Source organism: Strongyloides ratti (assembly GCF_001040885.1).
Source record: "Strongyloides ratti genome assembly S_ratti_ED321, chromosome : 2".
In the NCBI taxonomy this organism is placed as follows: Eukaryota; Metazoa; Nematoda; class Chromadorea; order Rhabditida; family Strongyloididae; genus Strongyloides; species Strongyloides ratti.
In genome coordinates this window covers 7140866-7158800 of record NC_037308.1, presented here as the reverse complement: position 1 = coordinate 7158800, position 17935 = coordinate 7140866, and the positions used below count along the sequence as shown (strand labels likewise).

The following is a 17935-nucleotide window of genomic DNA, read 5'->3' as shown; positions in this document are numbered from 1 at the left end:
TCTAATTTAATGTATAAATATATATCATGTAAATACTTTCAGACATTTTCTATTATAATATTAATTTTAACACTTTATGATACACCTAAAAACTTTAAATAATTATATATATATTTTTTCGTTGAATTAACATGTATTAATTACAAAAATTTGCCAATATCATTTGTTAATTTATAGATAAAAAAAAATTTTTTTTTCTCTATTAATCACATTATTATCTTAAGATGTTTATTATATTTTTTTTTTATTATTTTGTGCGCATAAAAATATTCAATAATATATATAGAAATATTCATTAGTATATAAAAAAAAATTGTTTCTCACTTAATCATTTAATTGTTGATTATCGCTGTAATAATATATATAAAAAAAATAGTAATAAAAAACAATTGTTGTGATTTATTCACTTGTAAAAAATTATTTTTTTAAATCTTAATTTCTTTTATTCGTACTTACACATTTTTAAAAATATTAATAATTGCTACTGACATTAAATATAATTTCACTACCAACAAATACATGGATTTATAATAAATTTTAATAGACAGAAAGATTCATTTAAACAATTGTTTCCAATAATTATCTAGTTTTATCAATAAATAACAATATCACATTATATCATTAACTCTAATTCAAAAAAAAAAGAATTGTTTTTATATGTTTACATGTATTTTTATATTTTATTTTCAATATAATATTATCAAAAAAAAATATATTATAGCTTTTTTTTATTAAAAAATATTTTAATAAGTTACTTTTTTTTTTTGATAAATAATAATCTACTATAAGTAAAATTTAATATTATTCTCACAAATACTTTTTCAAGTTATAATTTCTCTTGTTTTAATTCATAAGCTGATTAAAAAACTTTAATCTCCACAAATTACACATTTTATTAAAGTGGTTACCTCAATTTCTATAATATTTAATCTTCCTTTGGAGAATAATTAAAGGTTAACAATTAATTTAAAATAAGCTTATTAACTAATTTTTTAAATTAAGATGAATATAAAATTTACTTACTTTTTAACTTAAAAATAATAAGAATAAAGTAAACAATTAATCTGATATATTTACCTTTTAATTTTGACAACACCAAACACTCTAAATATAAATTAAAATATATTTATAAATTTTATCAAAGTATTATAAAATTTAATTATAATTTAAGTTTAAAAAGTTTTTTTACCTTCTTGTAATATAATTTCATTATTTAGTTTAAAAATTTTTTTATCATATATTATTGTTAAAAATTAATTATTTTTATTTATTTGTTTTTTTTTTCTTTTTCAGAAATTTTATCATAAAAAGTAATTTATTATATGAATATATTTATTACTTATTAGAAGAATTTTATATCAAAAACGACATTTTAAAGAGAAGTAATAATTTAATTTAATAAAAATTTACCGAAACAAAAAGTTATTTTGAAAAAAGAAATAATTTATAAAAAATTTTTTTTCATCAAAAAGTTATTTTGACATAATAAAAAAAAATAATAGATATATATATATGTATATATATATATATATATCTATTTACATATATATATATATATATAACAAAAAGCAAGCTAAAAAGATAATCATCATATAAAATATTTTTCAATAAGTATTATTTGATAATATAAGTTGATATTTAAAAATGGCTATTGATCATCATAGTCAGTATTCTATATCCGTTAGAGAACCGATGCTTGAAGACAGGGAAAATGATAGTAGTAATCATCATTTACAGAATCAATCAGTTTACAGAAATACCGTTATGAATAATGAAAATATTGGTATTATAAAAACAACACCATATAGATTTCTTATACTTATTATTTTTGTTCTTTTATCTAGTTCAAATGCTTTTCAATGGATTTTTTATTCAATTATAACTGATATTATAAGTAATTATTATAATGTAGATGCTGGTTTAGTTAATTGGTTATCAATGATTTATATGGTTGCATATATGGTACTAGTTTTTCCTGGAAGGTAATTTATATAAACAAAAAAATATTATTAATTTATTTATTTATGTATATATTTTAGTTGGTTTTTGGATAAGTATGGACTTCGTAAATCAGTTCTTATTGGAGCAGCAGGAAATGCATTTGGTGCATTTATTAAATGTTTCTCTGCTTCACCAGACTTATTTTGGTTAACATTTATTGGTCAGACGATTTCTGCATCATCACAAGTTTTTATACTTGGTATACCACCACGTCTAGCATCAGTATGGTTTGGTGCTAAAGAAGTATCAACAGCATGTGGTGTTGGTGTATTCGGTAATCAACTTGGTATAGCAGCAGGATTTTTACTTCCACCTTATATTATTCATATTGGTACAGATGAAATTGTTGGTAAACATCTTTTTGACTGTTTTTTAGCATCATTTATATTAAATATAACAGTTTTAATATTAGTATTTTTTATTTTTCAAGAAGAACCAAGTCACTCACCTAGTATAGCACAGGCACATGCAAAAATTTCAGAAGTTAATGTTGGATATATAACAGAAATTAAGAAATGTTTTCATGATAATAGTTTTATATTATTATTAATATGTTATGGTTTAAATACAGGTGTTTTTTATGCTATATCAACACTCCTACAACAGATAATGCTCCCATATTATAAGGGTTCACAAAAAGAAATTGGAACAATTGGTTTAGTTTTAGTTGTTGCTGGAATGGTAGGATCATTAATTACTGGATTTTTATTAGATAAATTTCAAAAATATAAAGAAACAACATTAGCAGTATATATTTTTTCATTTATTGGAACAGTATTATTTGCAATATCTCTTGGAAATATTTCAATAAAAATTATTGGAGGCGTTGCATTTTTTTTGGGATTTTTTATGACAGGTTATCTTGCTATTGGTTTTGAGTATGCTGCAGAAATAACATATCCAATAGCAGAACATTCAACATCAGGTCTTTTAAATGCTTCAGCACAATTTTTTGGTATTGCTCTTACATCTGGATTTGGTAAAATTGTTGATACTGAAGGACCTTTAATAGCAAATATTGGTTTTTGTGTATGTTTAGGAATTGGTGTTATATTAACAGCAATTGGTAAGGCAGATCTTAAAAGGCAAAAAATGCAACATGCTCAAAATCCAGGGTACACAACAATATCTCATTCATCTACTAATGGAACAATGACAACTTCACCAACTAGCAATCAAGAAAATATACCATAAATTTTTTTTATTAACTAAAATTCCATTTACCCAATATTCAATAGAATCATATCAATGAAAACATTTTTTTTTTGTAAAAAAAATTAAATCTAGTTAATATTTTTTAAATATACTTATTAATAAATGTGCCTTTTTTTATTAAAAAGAAACATTAATCTTTTTTTTTTGTTGATATTTTCAATTTATAAGTAATAAATCAACTAAATTAATTTTTACAATTCTTCTTTAAAATTATCAATTGGTTCACGTATAGGTAAACTTTTTTCAAATATTTTATCTGCTTCATAATTTTCTTGTGGTTGTATGTAACCATCATTATTATGATCAAGTATCCATCCAAATCCTGGTTCTCGGCGTTTCCCAATAAATTCACCTTTTTTATCTCTTATAGGATTTGAATTTTTCATAACTTTCATATCTCTTTTCATTATTTTAAAATATTCATTTTTTTCAATTTTATTATTTTTATCAATATCAAAATATTTTATAAAATATTTTCCTGCTATAACATTATCAATATCATTATTTGACCATCTCTTTCCATAATCTTCTAATTTTTGAGAAGTTTTAATCATATCATTAAGATCAATTACACCATCTATATTATGATCTAATTCATTAAATTGTTTCTCTATACTCCATTTATCAATTGAAATAACCTCAACCTCAAGACTTATCCAATGTTCTTCAGTTGGAAATAATTTCCAAACTTTACTTTCTACTTTTTTAGATAATCTCCATGGAATTTTTATTCTTCTTCTCTCATCAATACACATACCAATCATACCTTTTTCTAAACCAATCATACTCATACCTATACTCATTTGTATTGTAACGGGACTTTTATTATTATAAGTTGTATCAAATAATTTTCCATCTTCAGTAAAACCTTTATAATTAAATGTAACCCAATCATGATTTTCTACTTTTTCTTTACATTCTTTTGGAATAAATAATTTTTCTATTTTTATATCAAGTGGTTTACCATTAGCTCGTTCCTCAAGATCACGTATCTGTGCTGATGACATTGGTGGACCTTCACCACGAATTTCTATAACTGGTATGGCATCTTCTGGACCTCGTTGTAAAGATATATTTATTAATATATATAAATTAACTATAAAAAAAAAATTTAATTATTATTAAATATAAATAATAAACTTACTTAATAAAAAAATTTTCATTCTTAAAACAAACTATTAGATACAATGAACTATTTTAATTTATGAAGAATGATTATCTACATTCAATATATTCCTATATTATACTCTTACTATTTGTCATCCATATACTTCATTCCTTTCATTCAAATAGAGTTTACTCATTTTCTATTTTGAGGTCACAACATTTCCTTGAATTATCAAATAACTTTCTCTCTATGCAATTCCCTCATAATCATTGACCTTGTCGAGTTTTTTTTTTTTTACTACATATCTTTTATCGAAAAGTCTAACCTCATCTAAATAAAATATCTTTTATCTACTTTTTTTTTTTTAGTTAAATAATAAAAACCATCTATAAAATTATTCTAATACATTTTTAAAAATAATAAGGTAATAAAAAGTAAAAAAAAAAAGAAAAGAATAAATAATTTAAAAAAGTATATATAATTATTTTAATTTCATATAAAATAAAAGTTATCCTATCTCAAATAATATTTATTCTTTATCAAAACACATCTACCTAAATTAAGATATTGATTAATATTGAAACATTTTTTAATATCACAAAAATATTATTAAATTTAAAAAGATATATTTTAAAATATTTTTCAATATTAAACCTAATCATTAATTTTTGTTTATAATCAGGAAGTTAATAGATATCTATATAACTAAACTTTTGATAATTTTAAATAAATTTGCCACAATTTTTTATAATAATTACTATTGAAATACATATAAAATTTCATTATATACATAATATTTTTATTAATGTCAAAGTGCTAAAATTTTTTTTTGTGATTTTATTGAATTATTTTAAATTATTTGATATATAAAATTGTTACATTATGTGTAGATTTTGATTTTTAAATGTAATAAAAAAAGTATATTGACTTTTTTTTGTATTATTTTGTAAAAAAAATTTTTTTTTTGAATAAAGAGTAACTTTAAATATTGTTAAAAAATAAAAACTTAATAATTTATTTTTTTATTGTTTAATGAAAGGCTATGTTAACATTATTTATTAGATTAAAAAAGTTGTTAAAAAAAAACAATTAAATGATATACTAATTTAAATCTAAGTGTAAGATTGTTTAATAACAGTATTATTATTTATACATTAAAAATGGAATTTAATTTTATAAGTTTTATAAACATTAGCGACGAACTGATGCCTCAGTTTCCAATAACAATTCATTCATTCTCCTTCTACTTTCAGTAGCATTTTCATATTTTGTTCGAGCTGTACCTTCTTTGACAGAATAAAACATACCACCAAATTCTGCCAACCAATGTGCATCAACTGCTGTAATACATTGCATATATTCTTTTGTTGTCATTATTAATTCATGATAAACAACATAATCTGGTGTGTAACCCATACCAAATAAAGATGAGGTAAAATGTAAAAAACATGCTATACCTGTTCTGATATTAACATACTCTGAACCACCTTTAAGGCGAGCAGCATTATGAAAGTATGCTGAACATATACATCTCCTTATCACATCCCAATCAGTACCACATGATATCAATGGTAATTTTAATTTATCCATTATATCTTTAAGTTGTGCTCTTATTTCTCTTACTTTTTTTAATGCTTTATAATGAATAAAATTATCAGTACACCATTTTTGTGAATATTTATTATTTTTCCATTGTGTATAAACATGTAAATATGAAAGATGATCAGACTCAGCAACTTGAAATTTTTCTTTTCTCCCATCAGCATCTTGTTCTCTTCCTTTTGGCCTAAAAAATATTGATGGAACAGAGAGCATTGAAACAATAATTAAAACTTCTTCACTACATTCTAATTCAACAGACATAATTAAAAGTTTAGATAATGTAGGTTCTAAAGGAAATTCAGACATACTTCTACCTTTTTCACTTAATCTTCCAACATTATCCAATGCACCTAATGTCCATAATTGATACATTGAATTAAGCATATTATCTTGTGGTGGTGGATCCATAAAATGAAATTGTAATAAATCTTCTACTCCTAAACTTTTTAATAATAAAATAACATTACTTAAATTTGTTCTTTGAATTTCAGGAACTGTTGTTTCTAACATTTCTTCTTTAAATTGTCTATTAGTATATAATCTATAACAATAACCAGGTCCTGTTCTACCAGCTCTACCTTTACGTTGATTAGCTGATGCTTGTGATATAGGAAATACTTGTAAAGCATCCATACCAATTTTAGGATTATAAACTTTTAATTTACAAAAACCTGGATCAATTACAAAAAATATACCATCTACAGTAAGTGAAGTTTCAGCAATATTTGTTGCAACAATAACTTTTCTAATACCATTACTAAATTTTTGAAATATTTTTGCCTGAGCTTCAGAAGCTAATTGAGAATAAATTGGTAAAATTTCAAGAGGTGGTGCATCATCTAAATCAAGTAATCTTTCTTTAACTGTATCACATGTACATTCAATTTGTTCTTGTCCAGGCATAAAAATAAGTATATCACCAGGTAAACCACCTAAATGAATAGTAATACATTGTTTGACAGCAGCCTCAACATAATCATCAGCTGGTATACGAGCATGAAAAACTTCAACAGGAAATGTTCTACCAGGAATCTCAAAAATAGGAGTACCACCACCAAAAAAATTGGCAAATTTTTCACTATCCATTGTAGCTGAAGTAACAATTAATTTTAAATCAAGTCTTTTACTTGTTACATCTCTTAATAAACCAAATAATACATCAGTATTTAAACTTCTTTCATGTGCTTCATCCATAATAATAGCACTATATTGATCTAATGTAGAATCACTTAAAAATTCTCTTAATAAAATACCATCAGTCATATATTTTATTTTAGTTTTTTCACTAGTACAATCTTCAAATCTTATAGCATACCCAACATCTTCACCTAATTTAACACCCATCTCTTCACTAACTCTTTTAGCAACAGACATTGCAGCAACTCTTCTAGGTTGTGTACAACCAATCATACCATATTTACCATAACCATCTTCAAGTAAATATTGTGTTAATTGTGTTGTTTTACCTGATCCAGTTTCACCAACAATAATTATTACATTATTTTCACGTATAATTTTTAACATTTTATCACGAACATTATATACAGGTAAAAATTTTCTTTGTTCATCAATTGTTTTTTCTAATGCAAATTCAGATACAGCATTATCTTTACTATCACCTAATAAATGTTTAAATGTTTGACTTTCTTTATAATTATTTTCTACATCACCATCTTGATTAATATTTTTATCATCTTGAACACCTAATAATGTTCCCATTTTAGTACCAGCTAATTGCCAATGTTTTTCTTGTGCCTTAATTTTTTCTAAATTTTCTTTCCATTTTTTAACACATCTACTTCCTTTTGCTGCAACAACAGCTAAATCACTTGTTATATCTTTTATAGGTAATATAGGATTAGTTTGTTTTGTATATACAAATCTACCATCAAGAAATGGTGGTATAATATTATGTACATATAAATTAATGGCTGTCTCATCTGTTTCTTCACCAAAATCATCATCATAATCACCAACTCTTTGAACAACACCAGATGTTGTTAAACGATTATTTTCCCACATATCATTATCTCTTTTAATTTGTTGTTGGCGATGAGTCATACGTTTTCTATCAGCAATACGTTTCTTATATTGTTTTTCTTTTTTTTGAACAAATTCTTCCGGAATATTTGCAAAAGGATTATATTCATCATTTTCATACCATTCACGTTCTAACAAATTTTGTTCCTCTTCCCATTGTTTTTTATCCTCTTCATTAAAATATTGTGGTGTCATGTCAACAGAACTTTCTCTTGTATCATGATAACTTTTTTTAGTCCTTCTTCGTTCTGAGTCATATGAACTTCTAGAGGAACGTGAAGATGATGGTTCTTTAAATTTATAATCTTTCTTACGACTATCTTCATTCCAATAACTTCGTGAAGGTGTATCACAAATATTATATTTAGGAGTTTGTGGTACTTTAAAACGTTTCCTATCATCATCATATCTTCTACTTGATTTATCTCTACTTCTAGATCTTTTTCTTCTATCATAATCACGATTACCTGAATATTTATTATCAATATGTATACCCCTTTTGTCTTTATGTTTCTCTCTAATATCAAGAATTTTTTTATAAGCTGTATCTGAAATTTGTGGTGTCAAGTCATAGTCATCTTCATAATCCTTCTTTCGTATATTTTTTTGACCCATTTCTGCTCTTTTTTTTATAGCTAATTTATCAAGACCTAAAATACTTTTATTATCACTTTTACTAGATCCATCATCTGTCTTTTTTTTTCGTATTATTAATCCTCCTTTTTCATTTCCCGTTGTTCCGGGTAATATTGAATGACTCATTTTTTTTACTATAATAATAATAAAATTTTATACAAAATATTATTATGTTAATATAAAATATATACCAAATGGTAAGTTAACCAATAGTATTAAAAAAATTATTAAAAAGAAAATAAAACAACATTTAAAAAAAAAACAATAAAAACAAAAACAATTAATTCACAAACAAATAAAAATATTATTTTTTCGTTTTTATAGCACTAACAATATATCCACCTGTAACTGGTTGCATCATCAATGGATGACTTCTTCCTTCAAGAATTTGATGTATTCTAAAAAATGAATCTACTATATTTATATTAATACCACCATTATCTCTTAACCATTTATATGAAGTTATTGTATGTTGAATATTAGGTGTATATAAAACTAAAGTTCCTGAGTAAGCTAAAGAAGACCATACTTTTTCTAATAAATCTATAGGATCTACAGTTCTAGTAGCAATTAAAAGTGTATCAAAAAATCCATTATAATTTTTATCATCCGTTGGACCAAGTAATGATAAAATATATTTTTCTTTTTTAATTCTTTCTTGTCTTCTTTCTTTAGATCTATCTGAAGCATTTTCTCTTTCAATTTCTTTTTCAAATAATGATTCTCTTGTCAGTAGTGATTGTACGGGTAATGGATATAAAACACTAAGATGTTCTTCACTAAAATCCATTGCATCTAAACATGGAACACTTTGTAGTGAGGAACCACGATGTATTGTTACACATGTACCACCACATCCAAGTCTTTCAATGACAGATGATAACAATAGTCCTAGCACTTGATCAAATACAAAAACTTTGGAACCATATCTTACAGGAGCTAAAGCAATAATATGTCCTAATTGATCTAATCTTAAATGTCCAATTCTATCAGGATCTCTTTTATAATAAGCTTCTGTTATTAATCTAATTGTAGGTTTAAGAACTAAAACTCTATCTTGATATCTTTGAGTTTTTTTTCTAACATATTTATCTTTAGCATGAATTGTCCTATCATTAAAACATGTATTACCAGAAATAAGATGTGTTACTAAATCTGCTGCATTAGCTCCTTGTTCACGTAATTGTCCAATTTCAACATGTGTTAATTTTTGACGTTTTTGTTGATCATTCTTTTGTAAATCATCCTTTTCCATATCTTCTGGTTGTTCATTATTTTTTAAATTATCTATATCATTATGTCTCATTTCTAAAGAGAAAAAAATTAATAAGAATAATTATTAAAAAATTTACCTAAATCTCCTGTTCCATCTTTTTGAAGCAAATCTTCAACATTAACTTCATTACATTTACCTTTAATCACTTCAAAAAGCCCATACTTTTTACCAAAAAGTGATTCACCATCAAATTTTAACTTTTCAATTAAAACTTTTTGTTTCTTATTTAATTTTTGTAGTCTTATATGATCACCTCCAACTTTTTGAACAATAGCATAAGAACCAACTTTAATTATATTTGGATCATTTTCTGACATTTTATCCATAGTACTTGTATTGAAATTTTTTTTTAATATTTAAAAAAGATTTAAAAAAGAAAACACATGAAGAAAACAATTTTTAAATCAAATTGAAGACATATCTTACCAATTCCAAAATGTTTTCTTTATAAGATTTCTTTTAAATTTGATAGTATTGAAGCGGGAGTTTGTTTTTGTAAGTATATTAAAGTTACATTTTATTTAATTTTTCATCAGAAATGGATATTTGTAATTCTTTCGATCCAGAAACATTACCTCAATATTTATCAAAATATTATTCAAGTATTTTTCCAGTTAATATTTTTACAAAATGGCTTACATATGGCAAAGGTAACTGTTAAACTTTTATTAATTTTTTATTTTTTTATTTGTAAGATTTTTCTGAATTATTTGAAAAACGTGAATTTGTTTTTGTTCTTACTGGTGATGTTCATCTTCGATACCGATCATTTGCTACACCAATGGATTTCTATAAAGAGTTATGTCATATATCTCCGGAAAAACTTGATATTGGTGGTGTATTTAACTATCCTCCAAAAGATCATAAACTTCATTCAGATTTTAGTGTAGTTGAACGTGAATTTGTCATTGACATTGATCTAACAGACTATGATACTATTAGAACATGCTGTAAGGAGGCTAATGTATGTGATAAATGTTGGAAATTTGCTATTATTGCTGTTAGAGTTCTTGAAAATGCATTAAAAACACATTTTGGTTTTAAAAATTTTATTTTTCTTTTCTCAGGAAGACGTGGTATTCATTGTTGGGTTAGTGATGAAATTGCTAGACGAATGAATAATTCTGAAAGAGCTGCTGTTATTGGATATTTAAATCTAAATAAAGAAGATATTACAATTGAAGGACCTTCATTTACATATGGAAAAATTCATCCTCTTTTTGAAGAAACAATTGATATTGTTTTAAACATGGAAACATTTAATGAGATTATGGTAGAACAAGATTGGTTAGATGATAATACAACTTTTGCAACTGTTAATTTTAGAGAACCTCTTACTAGTTTTATATTAAAATCTTTTGAGGTACTAGAAGATAATAGAAAATTAAAATGGCAATTTATAAAAAATTTATACCATGATTATCATAACCCAGATAGATATGTTTTTGAAAAAATGTTAAAAAAATTTATTCTAAAAGTTATATACCCAAAGTTAGATGTAAATGTTTCTGCATCAACTAATCATTTATTAAAATCACCATTTTGTGTTCATCCTAAAACTGGAAAAGTGGCTGTACCATTAAATTTAGAAGAATTAGAATCAATAAAATTGAAAGATTTTCCTACTATCGAAAAATTAGTTGGTGAAATACAAGAAAATTGCCCTACAGATGAGAATCATAAGAATAATGAGATGTATAAAACAACTTCTTTGGCACCGTATGTAAAAATTTTTGAAGACTTTGTAAATAAATGTACATAAAGGACCATTGAATTACTTTTGTTTTATTGTCGTATAAAAATAAAATATTTTATGATAAAAAAAAGTTTATTGTGATTAAAATTTTAATATTTTTCTTATTGTTTTACAGAAGTAGCTGTTTTAGGACCAGCTTTGTTGTTAGGATTTAGTTCTTCAGAACTTGCTGAGTTACTATTAGAAGAAATTAAACTTCTTTTTACTCTGTCTGTTACATTTTCATTACTTTCTGAACTCTCGCTTGTTGGAATTTTGGCTGCCGATCTTTTGATTCTTTTATTATTATTGACATTATTTGAAGAGGATTCATCTGATTCTGAAGATTGGCCTTTAGTAGTTACAGATGTACCATATGATACAGTAATCATAGAGAGTAGAAAAATTAATAGTAATATTTTAATGTTCATTATATAACTTTAAAAATAACCTAACATTTAAAATAATACTAGCTTTATATACTATACTAAATCATCAATAACATGATCCTTTGATGCTCCAATTATGTGATAATATATCATTTATCTTTTTATTTTAGTGAATATTAATAATTTTTCAAGCTTGTTTTAGTAATAATGTACTTAAAATGACAAATCATGGTATTAAGAGGATTATTATATATGTAATAAATATATCTATTTTACGTAATAGGAATAAAAATATTTAAACAAAAATTATAATTTAATACAAAAAAAAAAGTTGTTTTTAAAATTTCTTTCTACCTTCATGCATTATTAATTTATTATATTTATAAATAGAAATGATTTAACAATTATTAAAAAAGTTTTTTTCTTTTTTTTAAATTAACTATATAAATTATAATATTAACCTTATAATATTTTAAACACTAATAAAAATGATGAGTGATATATATAAATGAAACAATTGTTTTCATTTTACTAGTAAAATCATGAAGGTCAAGGTTATTTAGTAAGAAATTGATTTCTTAATTATCAATTTTCAAAAAATTTAAAAGTTAAATAATATCTAGATATGGCAATCATAAAATATTCTTTTAATTGCCTAAAAAATTATACTTTATTTTCAATACGGTTATTAACAGCTGGAACTTTGATTTATTATCTTTCTAATTTAATATTTACAATTGATAATATTTTACAAATATATAAGGTTAGATTTTTGAAACGTTATCCCTGACAAAATATTTATTTTTAATATTTAGGTTGAAAATTTACTTATAAAAAATTTTCCTGATTCAATTTTTACAAAAGATTTTGGAAAACTTAGAAAATTATATCAAATTTGGCCACCCTCATCACATTATTTTTTGGCTCCTGTATATCCTTTACTAGTACAATATATTGTAAGGTAATATTTATAATGATATAAATTTTAGTTTAAATAATTTTGAAAAAAAATTTATGATAATTATAATATCTATAATCAAGAATATATGAACCAAATGACATATATGTAAAATATGTTACAGAGATTTTAAAAATCTCATATGTAGGTGTATATGAAATGAAGATAAATATCAGATGTTATTATTACTGATAATCATACACCATTAAATATTATATATATTATGAAAAAAAAAAGGTTTTCATGAAAATTAAACCACCTGCCATTGATATTGTATTTGTTGACCATCAACCAACAAATTATACTCTTAATATAGCATTTTTTTATACCAATATTATTAAATCAAACAATTTTTTTTAAAACAAATATCAATAAAATATTTATATATATATACTTATACCACAACATTTCAGATGTCATTTTGGAATCAAACAATTACAAGGAAATATTTTAAAATTACTACTTTTTTACCTACCATTTCTTTCAATATTTATTTCTATTTTATTACTTGGTCCAATGAGAATTGGTGAGATGCATTTTTTGATCATTATATTAAATTGTTTACATAATTATCTAATTATATTAATATCAACATTTTGTTGTTTACCTTTGATATGTTAATTTAATTTTTTATAAATATAATGTTCTGTTTAATTATAAAATTTTCATTTCGTTATTAATTGAAAAATATAGTTATGTTCTATTAAATTTTTTTTTTTTATAAATATATAATAACTTAGATTTATTAAATTATTATGCTATTAATATTAAAAAAGTATGTTTTTTGATTGAAAAATTAATATTATTTAGAAAGATACGAATTAATATAAATTATTTACAGTAAATTTATAAAAAAAAAAAATTTTCCTTATGAATATTCATTTAATACAAACTTTATTATAAGAATTAACAAAAAATTCTTTTTTTTCCTATTATTATTTAAAAAAGTATATCTTTAAAAGAACTATTATTTTTTTATAATTGTGTTTCTATATTGATAAATGAATTTAAATATAATGTAATATAATATAACACAATCCTATAAAAAAGTTAACTATTTACTTTTATTTTGAAAAAAAAAAGTTTTATTTTATTTATTTTTATAAAAAAAAAATATTATTAAGCTTATTTAATATTTTATAACAATTCAATTAACCAATAATTATTAAGATTATGATTTTTAAAAATTAATATTACATTAAATAAGCTGTAAAATTTTTTAAAATGCCTATTTCAATTTGATTTATTTTCATTAAATTTTATTTAATAAATTAAAAATAATTTTACGATTTAATAGAGCATGAATTTTAACGAGATTTTTAATAATTAGTAATGAGTTTAATTTTCCTTATTACTAAAATTAAAAAATAATTTATTTAACATACATAATATATTAGTAATACTTTTTTTGATATTGTATTTAATATTTAAAAAATATATTAATATTTTTAGCTTTTATTTGTAAAAATATATTAAAAAAAATAACTAAAATTTTTAACGAATCTTTCTCATTTATCTTCATTAAAAATATAATCAAAATTGATGGATATATTTATCTTAATGTTTACCAATTTCTTTTTATTTTTATTTTAAAAAATGTATATATATATATAATATGGGAATGGTATAGAATTTTTACAAGTTCTATATTTGAAATAACACATTGTACTAATTTTAATTGCTCTTTCTCATATGAAATATATTTAAATACACCAATACGATTTTTAAATGTTCATCTTTATATTTTCAATGGATACAAGTTTAAAATAGTCATTATATAAATATATATACTTTTTAAAAACTATTAATTTAAAACATTTAAATTTAAAAAATCTGATAACAAAAGAAAATATGTAAGAGGAGTACAATATTTAAATAAAAATTCTTATATCACCTTTTTTTATGTATATTTAATTTGATTTATGAGTATTATATAATTCTCTTCTAACAACTTAAAAGTTTTATATTTTTTTATTTAGTAGATTTAGTTTATGATTTGTATTTTATAGTAATATGATCAAATTTTTACTATGTTTTTTTTTTATTTTATTTGTTTGGAAAATTTTATTTTATAATATGATTAAATAGCTTAAACTGTTAATATATAATTTTATTTCACATATAATATATACATTATTTTTTTACTAAAAAAGAAATTTTGTATATATTTTATAATAATTTGTAATTGAAAGAAGTAAAATTTTTAAACACTCTCACATATAACATCATTATTTATTTTTTATATAATACCTTTATAAACTTTTTTTTAAATAGTACTTTTTATCCTAAAATTTTCTTATTATTATTTAATTTTATTCCATTTAACTTTTATTTGAAATATAAAATATTAATAAATAAAAAAAAAAAAGTTGATTTGTCGTCTTTTTTTTCTTATAATAATCTTTATTTTTAATTTATAAAAAGTGCCAACATCTTCAATATTTTATATATTATTATTTAATAATTGAATTGCTTTTATATTATATTTAAATATACTTCTTTTTTTAAATAAACTTATAGAAATTTTTTTTTTCATATCATTTATTCTAACCTTTCATAAATAATTTTAATTTAAAAAGATTAATTTTTTTTTAAAAAGATTTTTTGCAAATATTAAATGCAACCTCATTTTATAATAGTATTATGACATCACAAACAAAAAAAATTTATATTTTTATTATTATAATGTGAATTTAAAACTTTATTTTTATTTTATACAATCTTCCTTCCTTAATTTACCGCTGTCTAATAAAAATTAACAATTTTAATAATTCTTTATTTCATTTCAATTTCCCATGAAAATAGTTTATTTTTATTCTCCAATATCTTTTATTTACCATTTATTCAATAGCTTCTTATGCAAAATACTTCTGATTATTTATAAAATTATATTTAATTTATAATTTTACAATGTTCTCCTTCACATTAAAATTGTGATTAATGTGAAAACTATAATTAATCTTGATTACAAATTGGCATTTGAAATAATATATAAATAAAATTGTATATATAATATATGAATAGAAATTTCATATGCACCTATTAAAGAAATAAAAGGTTTTAATGAATTATTGTTTTTCTTTTATTATTCTTTAACAATTAATTTTTATAAAAATTTTTCTAAGTTATCTTTTTTTTATTATAATAACAATATATATATATAAATATAAATGTATGTATTTATTCTCTTATAGTCATTTTAATTAAAAAAAAAATTAATAAAAAAAAAATCTCCACCTTAAAAGGATTAAAGTATATCAAATTTTATTTGTCTTTCATTTTCCTTTTTTTCATTTAATACTTACTCAACCACTTAAAATAACAACAATATTTATATATTAATTTATATTTATTTTAATATAATGCATTCAAACATTCTCTATTATTAATTATAATCTGTTTGCACTTATCAATTTATTTATTAATTACTAACTATATATCTACTTATTATCGTACAACTCATATATGTAAAAACAAATATATATACATATACAATGCCATTTCGGGTTTGATATTAGCTAAAAATTTCTTCTATTATGAGGTATTCTCTCTGTCACCTTACATTATAATTATGGTCACTTAAAAAGTCCCCCTACATTTTCATTGATCTATTCTGCTTGACCCTTTCTTTGTAATTATATATAATATAATAATTATTTTATGCATTTATAATATCTTTTTTTTTTCTATTATTTATTTCAATAATATACCAATTAATATTTCCAAAAAATATACATTGTTTATATCTTTCAATAATTTTCTTTTATTTATCTTTTTACTTAAAAATTAACAATCCATTTAAAAGTTTATTTACAAAAAAAAAAGAATTATCCAGTTTCAAGTATATTTTGTATCATTTGACTAAAATTATTAAATTTATCCTATGTTTATCTAATTTATTTATCATATACATCTATAAATTATTGTAATTTTATTTTTTTCCAAACAAAATCCCATCCTTTGTCTTTATCAATATATATATATATATATACATATATATTGTTTTAAAACTTATTTATTGTTATGCATTAAAATTATAAAAATAATAAAACAATTTTTTTTTAAACAACTAATTATAAATATGTACATTTTGAAGAAATTGGTAATTATTTAGAAAGAAAAAAAAAACCATCTTCTAACCAAACTAATTATATTTAATTCTTTATTCTCATGTGTAATAACATTTTGTTTCCATTTAACTTCTAACAAATTCTAATGATTTTATTAAATTAACTTTGGTATTTTAAATTATTATATTCAATTCTATATTTTGTATATATATATACTTATAAAACATTTTTTAAAATAATAATATTTTATGTTAGAAAAAAAAAAGTTGAAGGAGGGAAGATAAACAATAAATAAATAAAAAAAATGTAAAGATATTTATTGTGCAATGCTACAAATATTGTGAAAAAAAAAATGTATTTAAAGTACTAAATTGTACAACATCTTTTATTGTCAATGTATTTATATAATAAATTTATTTTGTATTTCAAGGAAACAAAAAAAATTTTGATTTTCTTTATTTTTACTTTTTTTTTAAATGTTTTGATATTATATAATATATATAGTATTATTGACAATGTTTATATATTCATCTTTGATTGATAAAAAAAACTTAATGTATCATATAATATTTCTTTTTTTTTTTGTATACTACTTTTTTTTATAATCTCCTTTTTGATATTTCCTCCAATGAATGTATTCATATCTTTTTTTTTATAACCTTTACCTTTTTTACTCCTTTCTTCTTATTTAATTCTTTAATATCATTTTTATGTCATAGATGTAATTGTAAAAAAGACATTCAACTTTTTATTGCTAAACTTAATCATAGTTTTCATGGATTATTTAACATAACTTATCCCTCCATAGTATTACTTAAATCCTATTTAATCATCGTATTATGTAACATTTCTTGCAAATCACTATATATGTAATTATTATATTATGTCACACCCTTACATTTTGA

General features: G+C 21.6%; 7 protein-coding genes across 7 annotated transcripts; 3 read left to right on the top strand and 4 right to left on the bottom strand.

Moving 5' to 3' along the window:
• Positions 1-1644: 1644 nt before the first annotated feature.
• On the top strand, positions 1645-3195 carry SRAE_2000227300 (Major facilitator superfamily and Major facilitator superfamily domain, general substrate transporter and Major facilitator superfamily domain-containing protein; the record flags this gene model as incomplete). The annotated part of the gene is made up of 2 exons (XM_024653323.1): positions 1645-1982; positions 2040-3195. The coding sequence occupies 2 exons, from the start codon at positions 1645-1647 to the stop codon at positions 3193-3195; spliced, it is 1494 nt and encodes a 497-aa protein (XP_024506811.1).
• A 212-nt stretch (positions 3196-3407) lies between these two features.
• Positions 3408-4379, bottom strand: SRAE_2000227200 (Fkbp13; the record flags this gene model as incomplete). Its single annotated transcript, XM_024653322.1, has 2 exons — positions 3408-4312; positions 4361-4379. 2 exons carry the CDS (start codon positions 4377-4379, stop codon positions 3408-3410), a joined length of 924 nt encoding a protein of 307 aa, XP_024506810.1.
• A 1136-nt stretch (positions 4380-5515) lies between these two features.
• SRAE_2000227100 (Pre-mRNA-splicing factor ATP-dependent RNA helicase PRP16) lies at positions 5516-8728 on the bottom strand (the record flags this gene model as incomplete). The annotated part of the gene is made up of 1 exon (XM_024653321.1): positions 5516-8728. The coding sequence occupies one exon, from the start codon at positions 8726-8728 to the stop codon at positions 5516-5518; it is 3213 nt and encodes a 1070-aa protein (XP_024506809.1).
• A 178-nt stretch (positions 8729-8906) lies between these two features.
• SRAE_2000227000 (tRNA (adenine(58)-N(1))-methyltransferase non-catalytic subunit TRM6) lies at positions 8907-10204 on the bottom strand (the record flags this gene model as incomplete). Its single annotated transcript, XM_024653320.1, has 3 exons — positions 8907-8973; positions 9052-9910; positions 9955-10204. The coding sequence occupies 3 exons, from the start codon at positions 10202-10204 to the stop codon at positions 8907-8909; spliced, it is 1176 nt and encodes a 391-aa protein (XP_024506808.1).
• Positions 10205-10416: 212 nt separating this feature from the next.
• SRAE_2000226900 (DNA primase small subunit) lies at positions 10417-11640 on the top strand (the record flags this gene model as incomplete). The annotated part of the gene is made up of 2 exons (XM_024653319.1): positions 10417-10528; positions 10574-11640. The coding sequence occupies 2 exons, from the start codon at positions 10417-10419 to the stop codon at positions 11638-11640; spliced, it is 1179 nt and encodes a 392-aa protein (XP_024506807.1).
• A 95-nt stretch (positions 11641-11735) lies between these two features.
• SRAE_2000226800 (Hypothetical protein) lies at positions 11736-12005 on the bottom strand (the record flags this gene model as incomplete). Its single annotated transcript, XM_024653317.1, has 1 exon — positions 11736-12005. One exon carries the CDS (start codon positions 12003-12005, stop codon positions 11736-11738), a length of 270 nt encoding a protein of 89 aa, XP_024506806.1.
• A 622-nt stretch (positions 12006-12627) lies between these two features.
• Positions 12628-13581, top strand: SRAE_2000226700 (Hypothetical protein; the record flags this gene model as incomplete). The annotated part of the gene is made up of 3 exons (XM_024653316.1): positions 12628-12765; positions 12818-12963; positions 13374-13581. The coding sequence occupies 3 exons, from the start codon at positions 12628-12630 to the stop codon at positions 13579-13581; spliced, it is 492 nt and encodes a 163-aa protein (XP_024506805.1).
• Positions 13582-17935: the final 4354 nt, after the last annotated feature.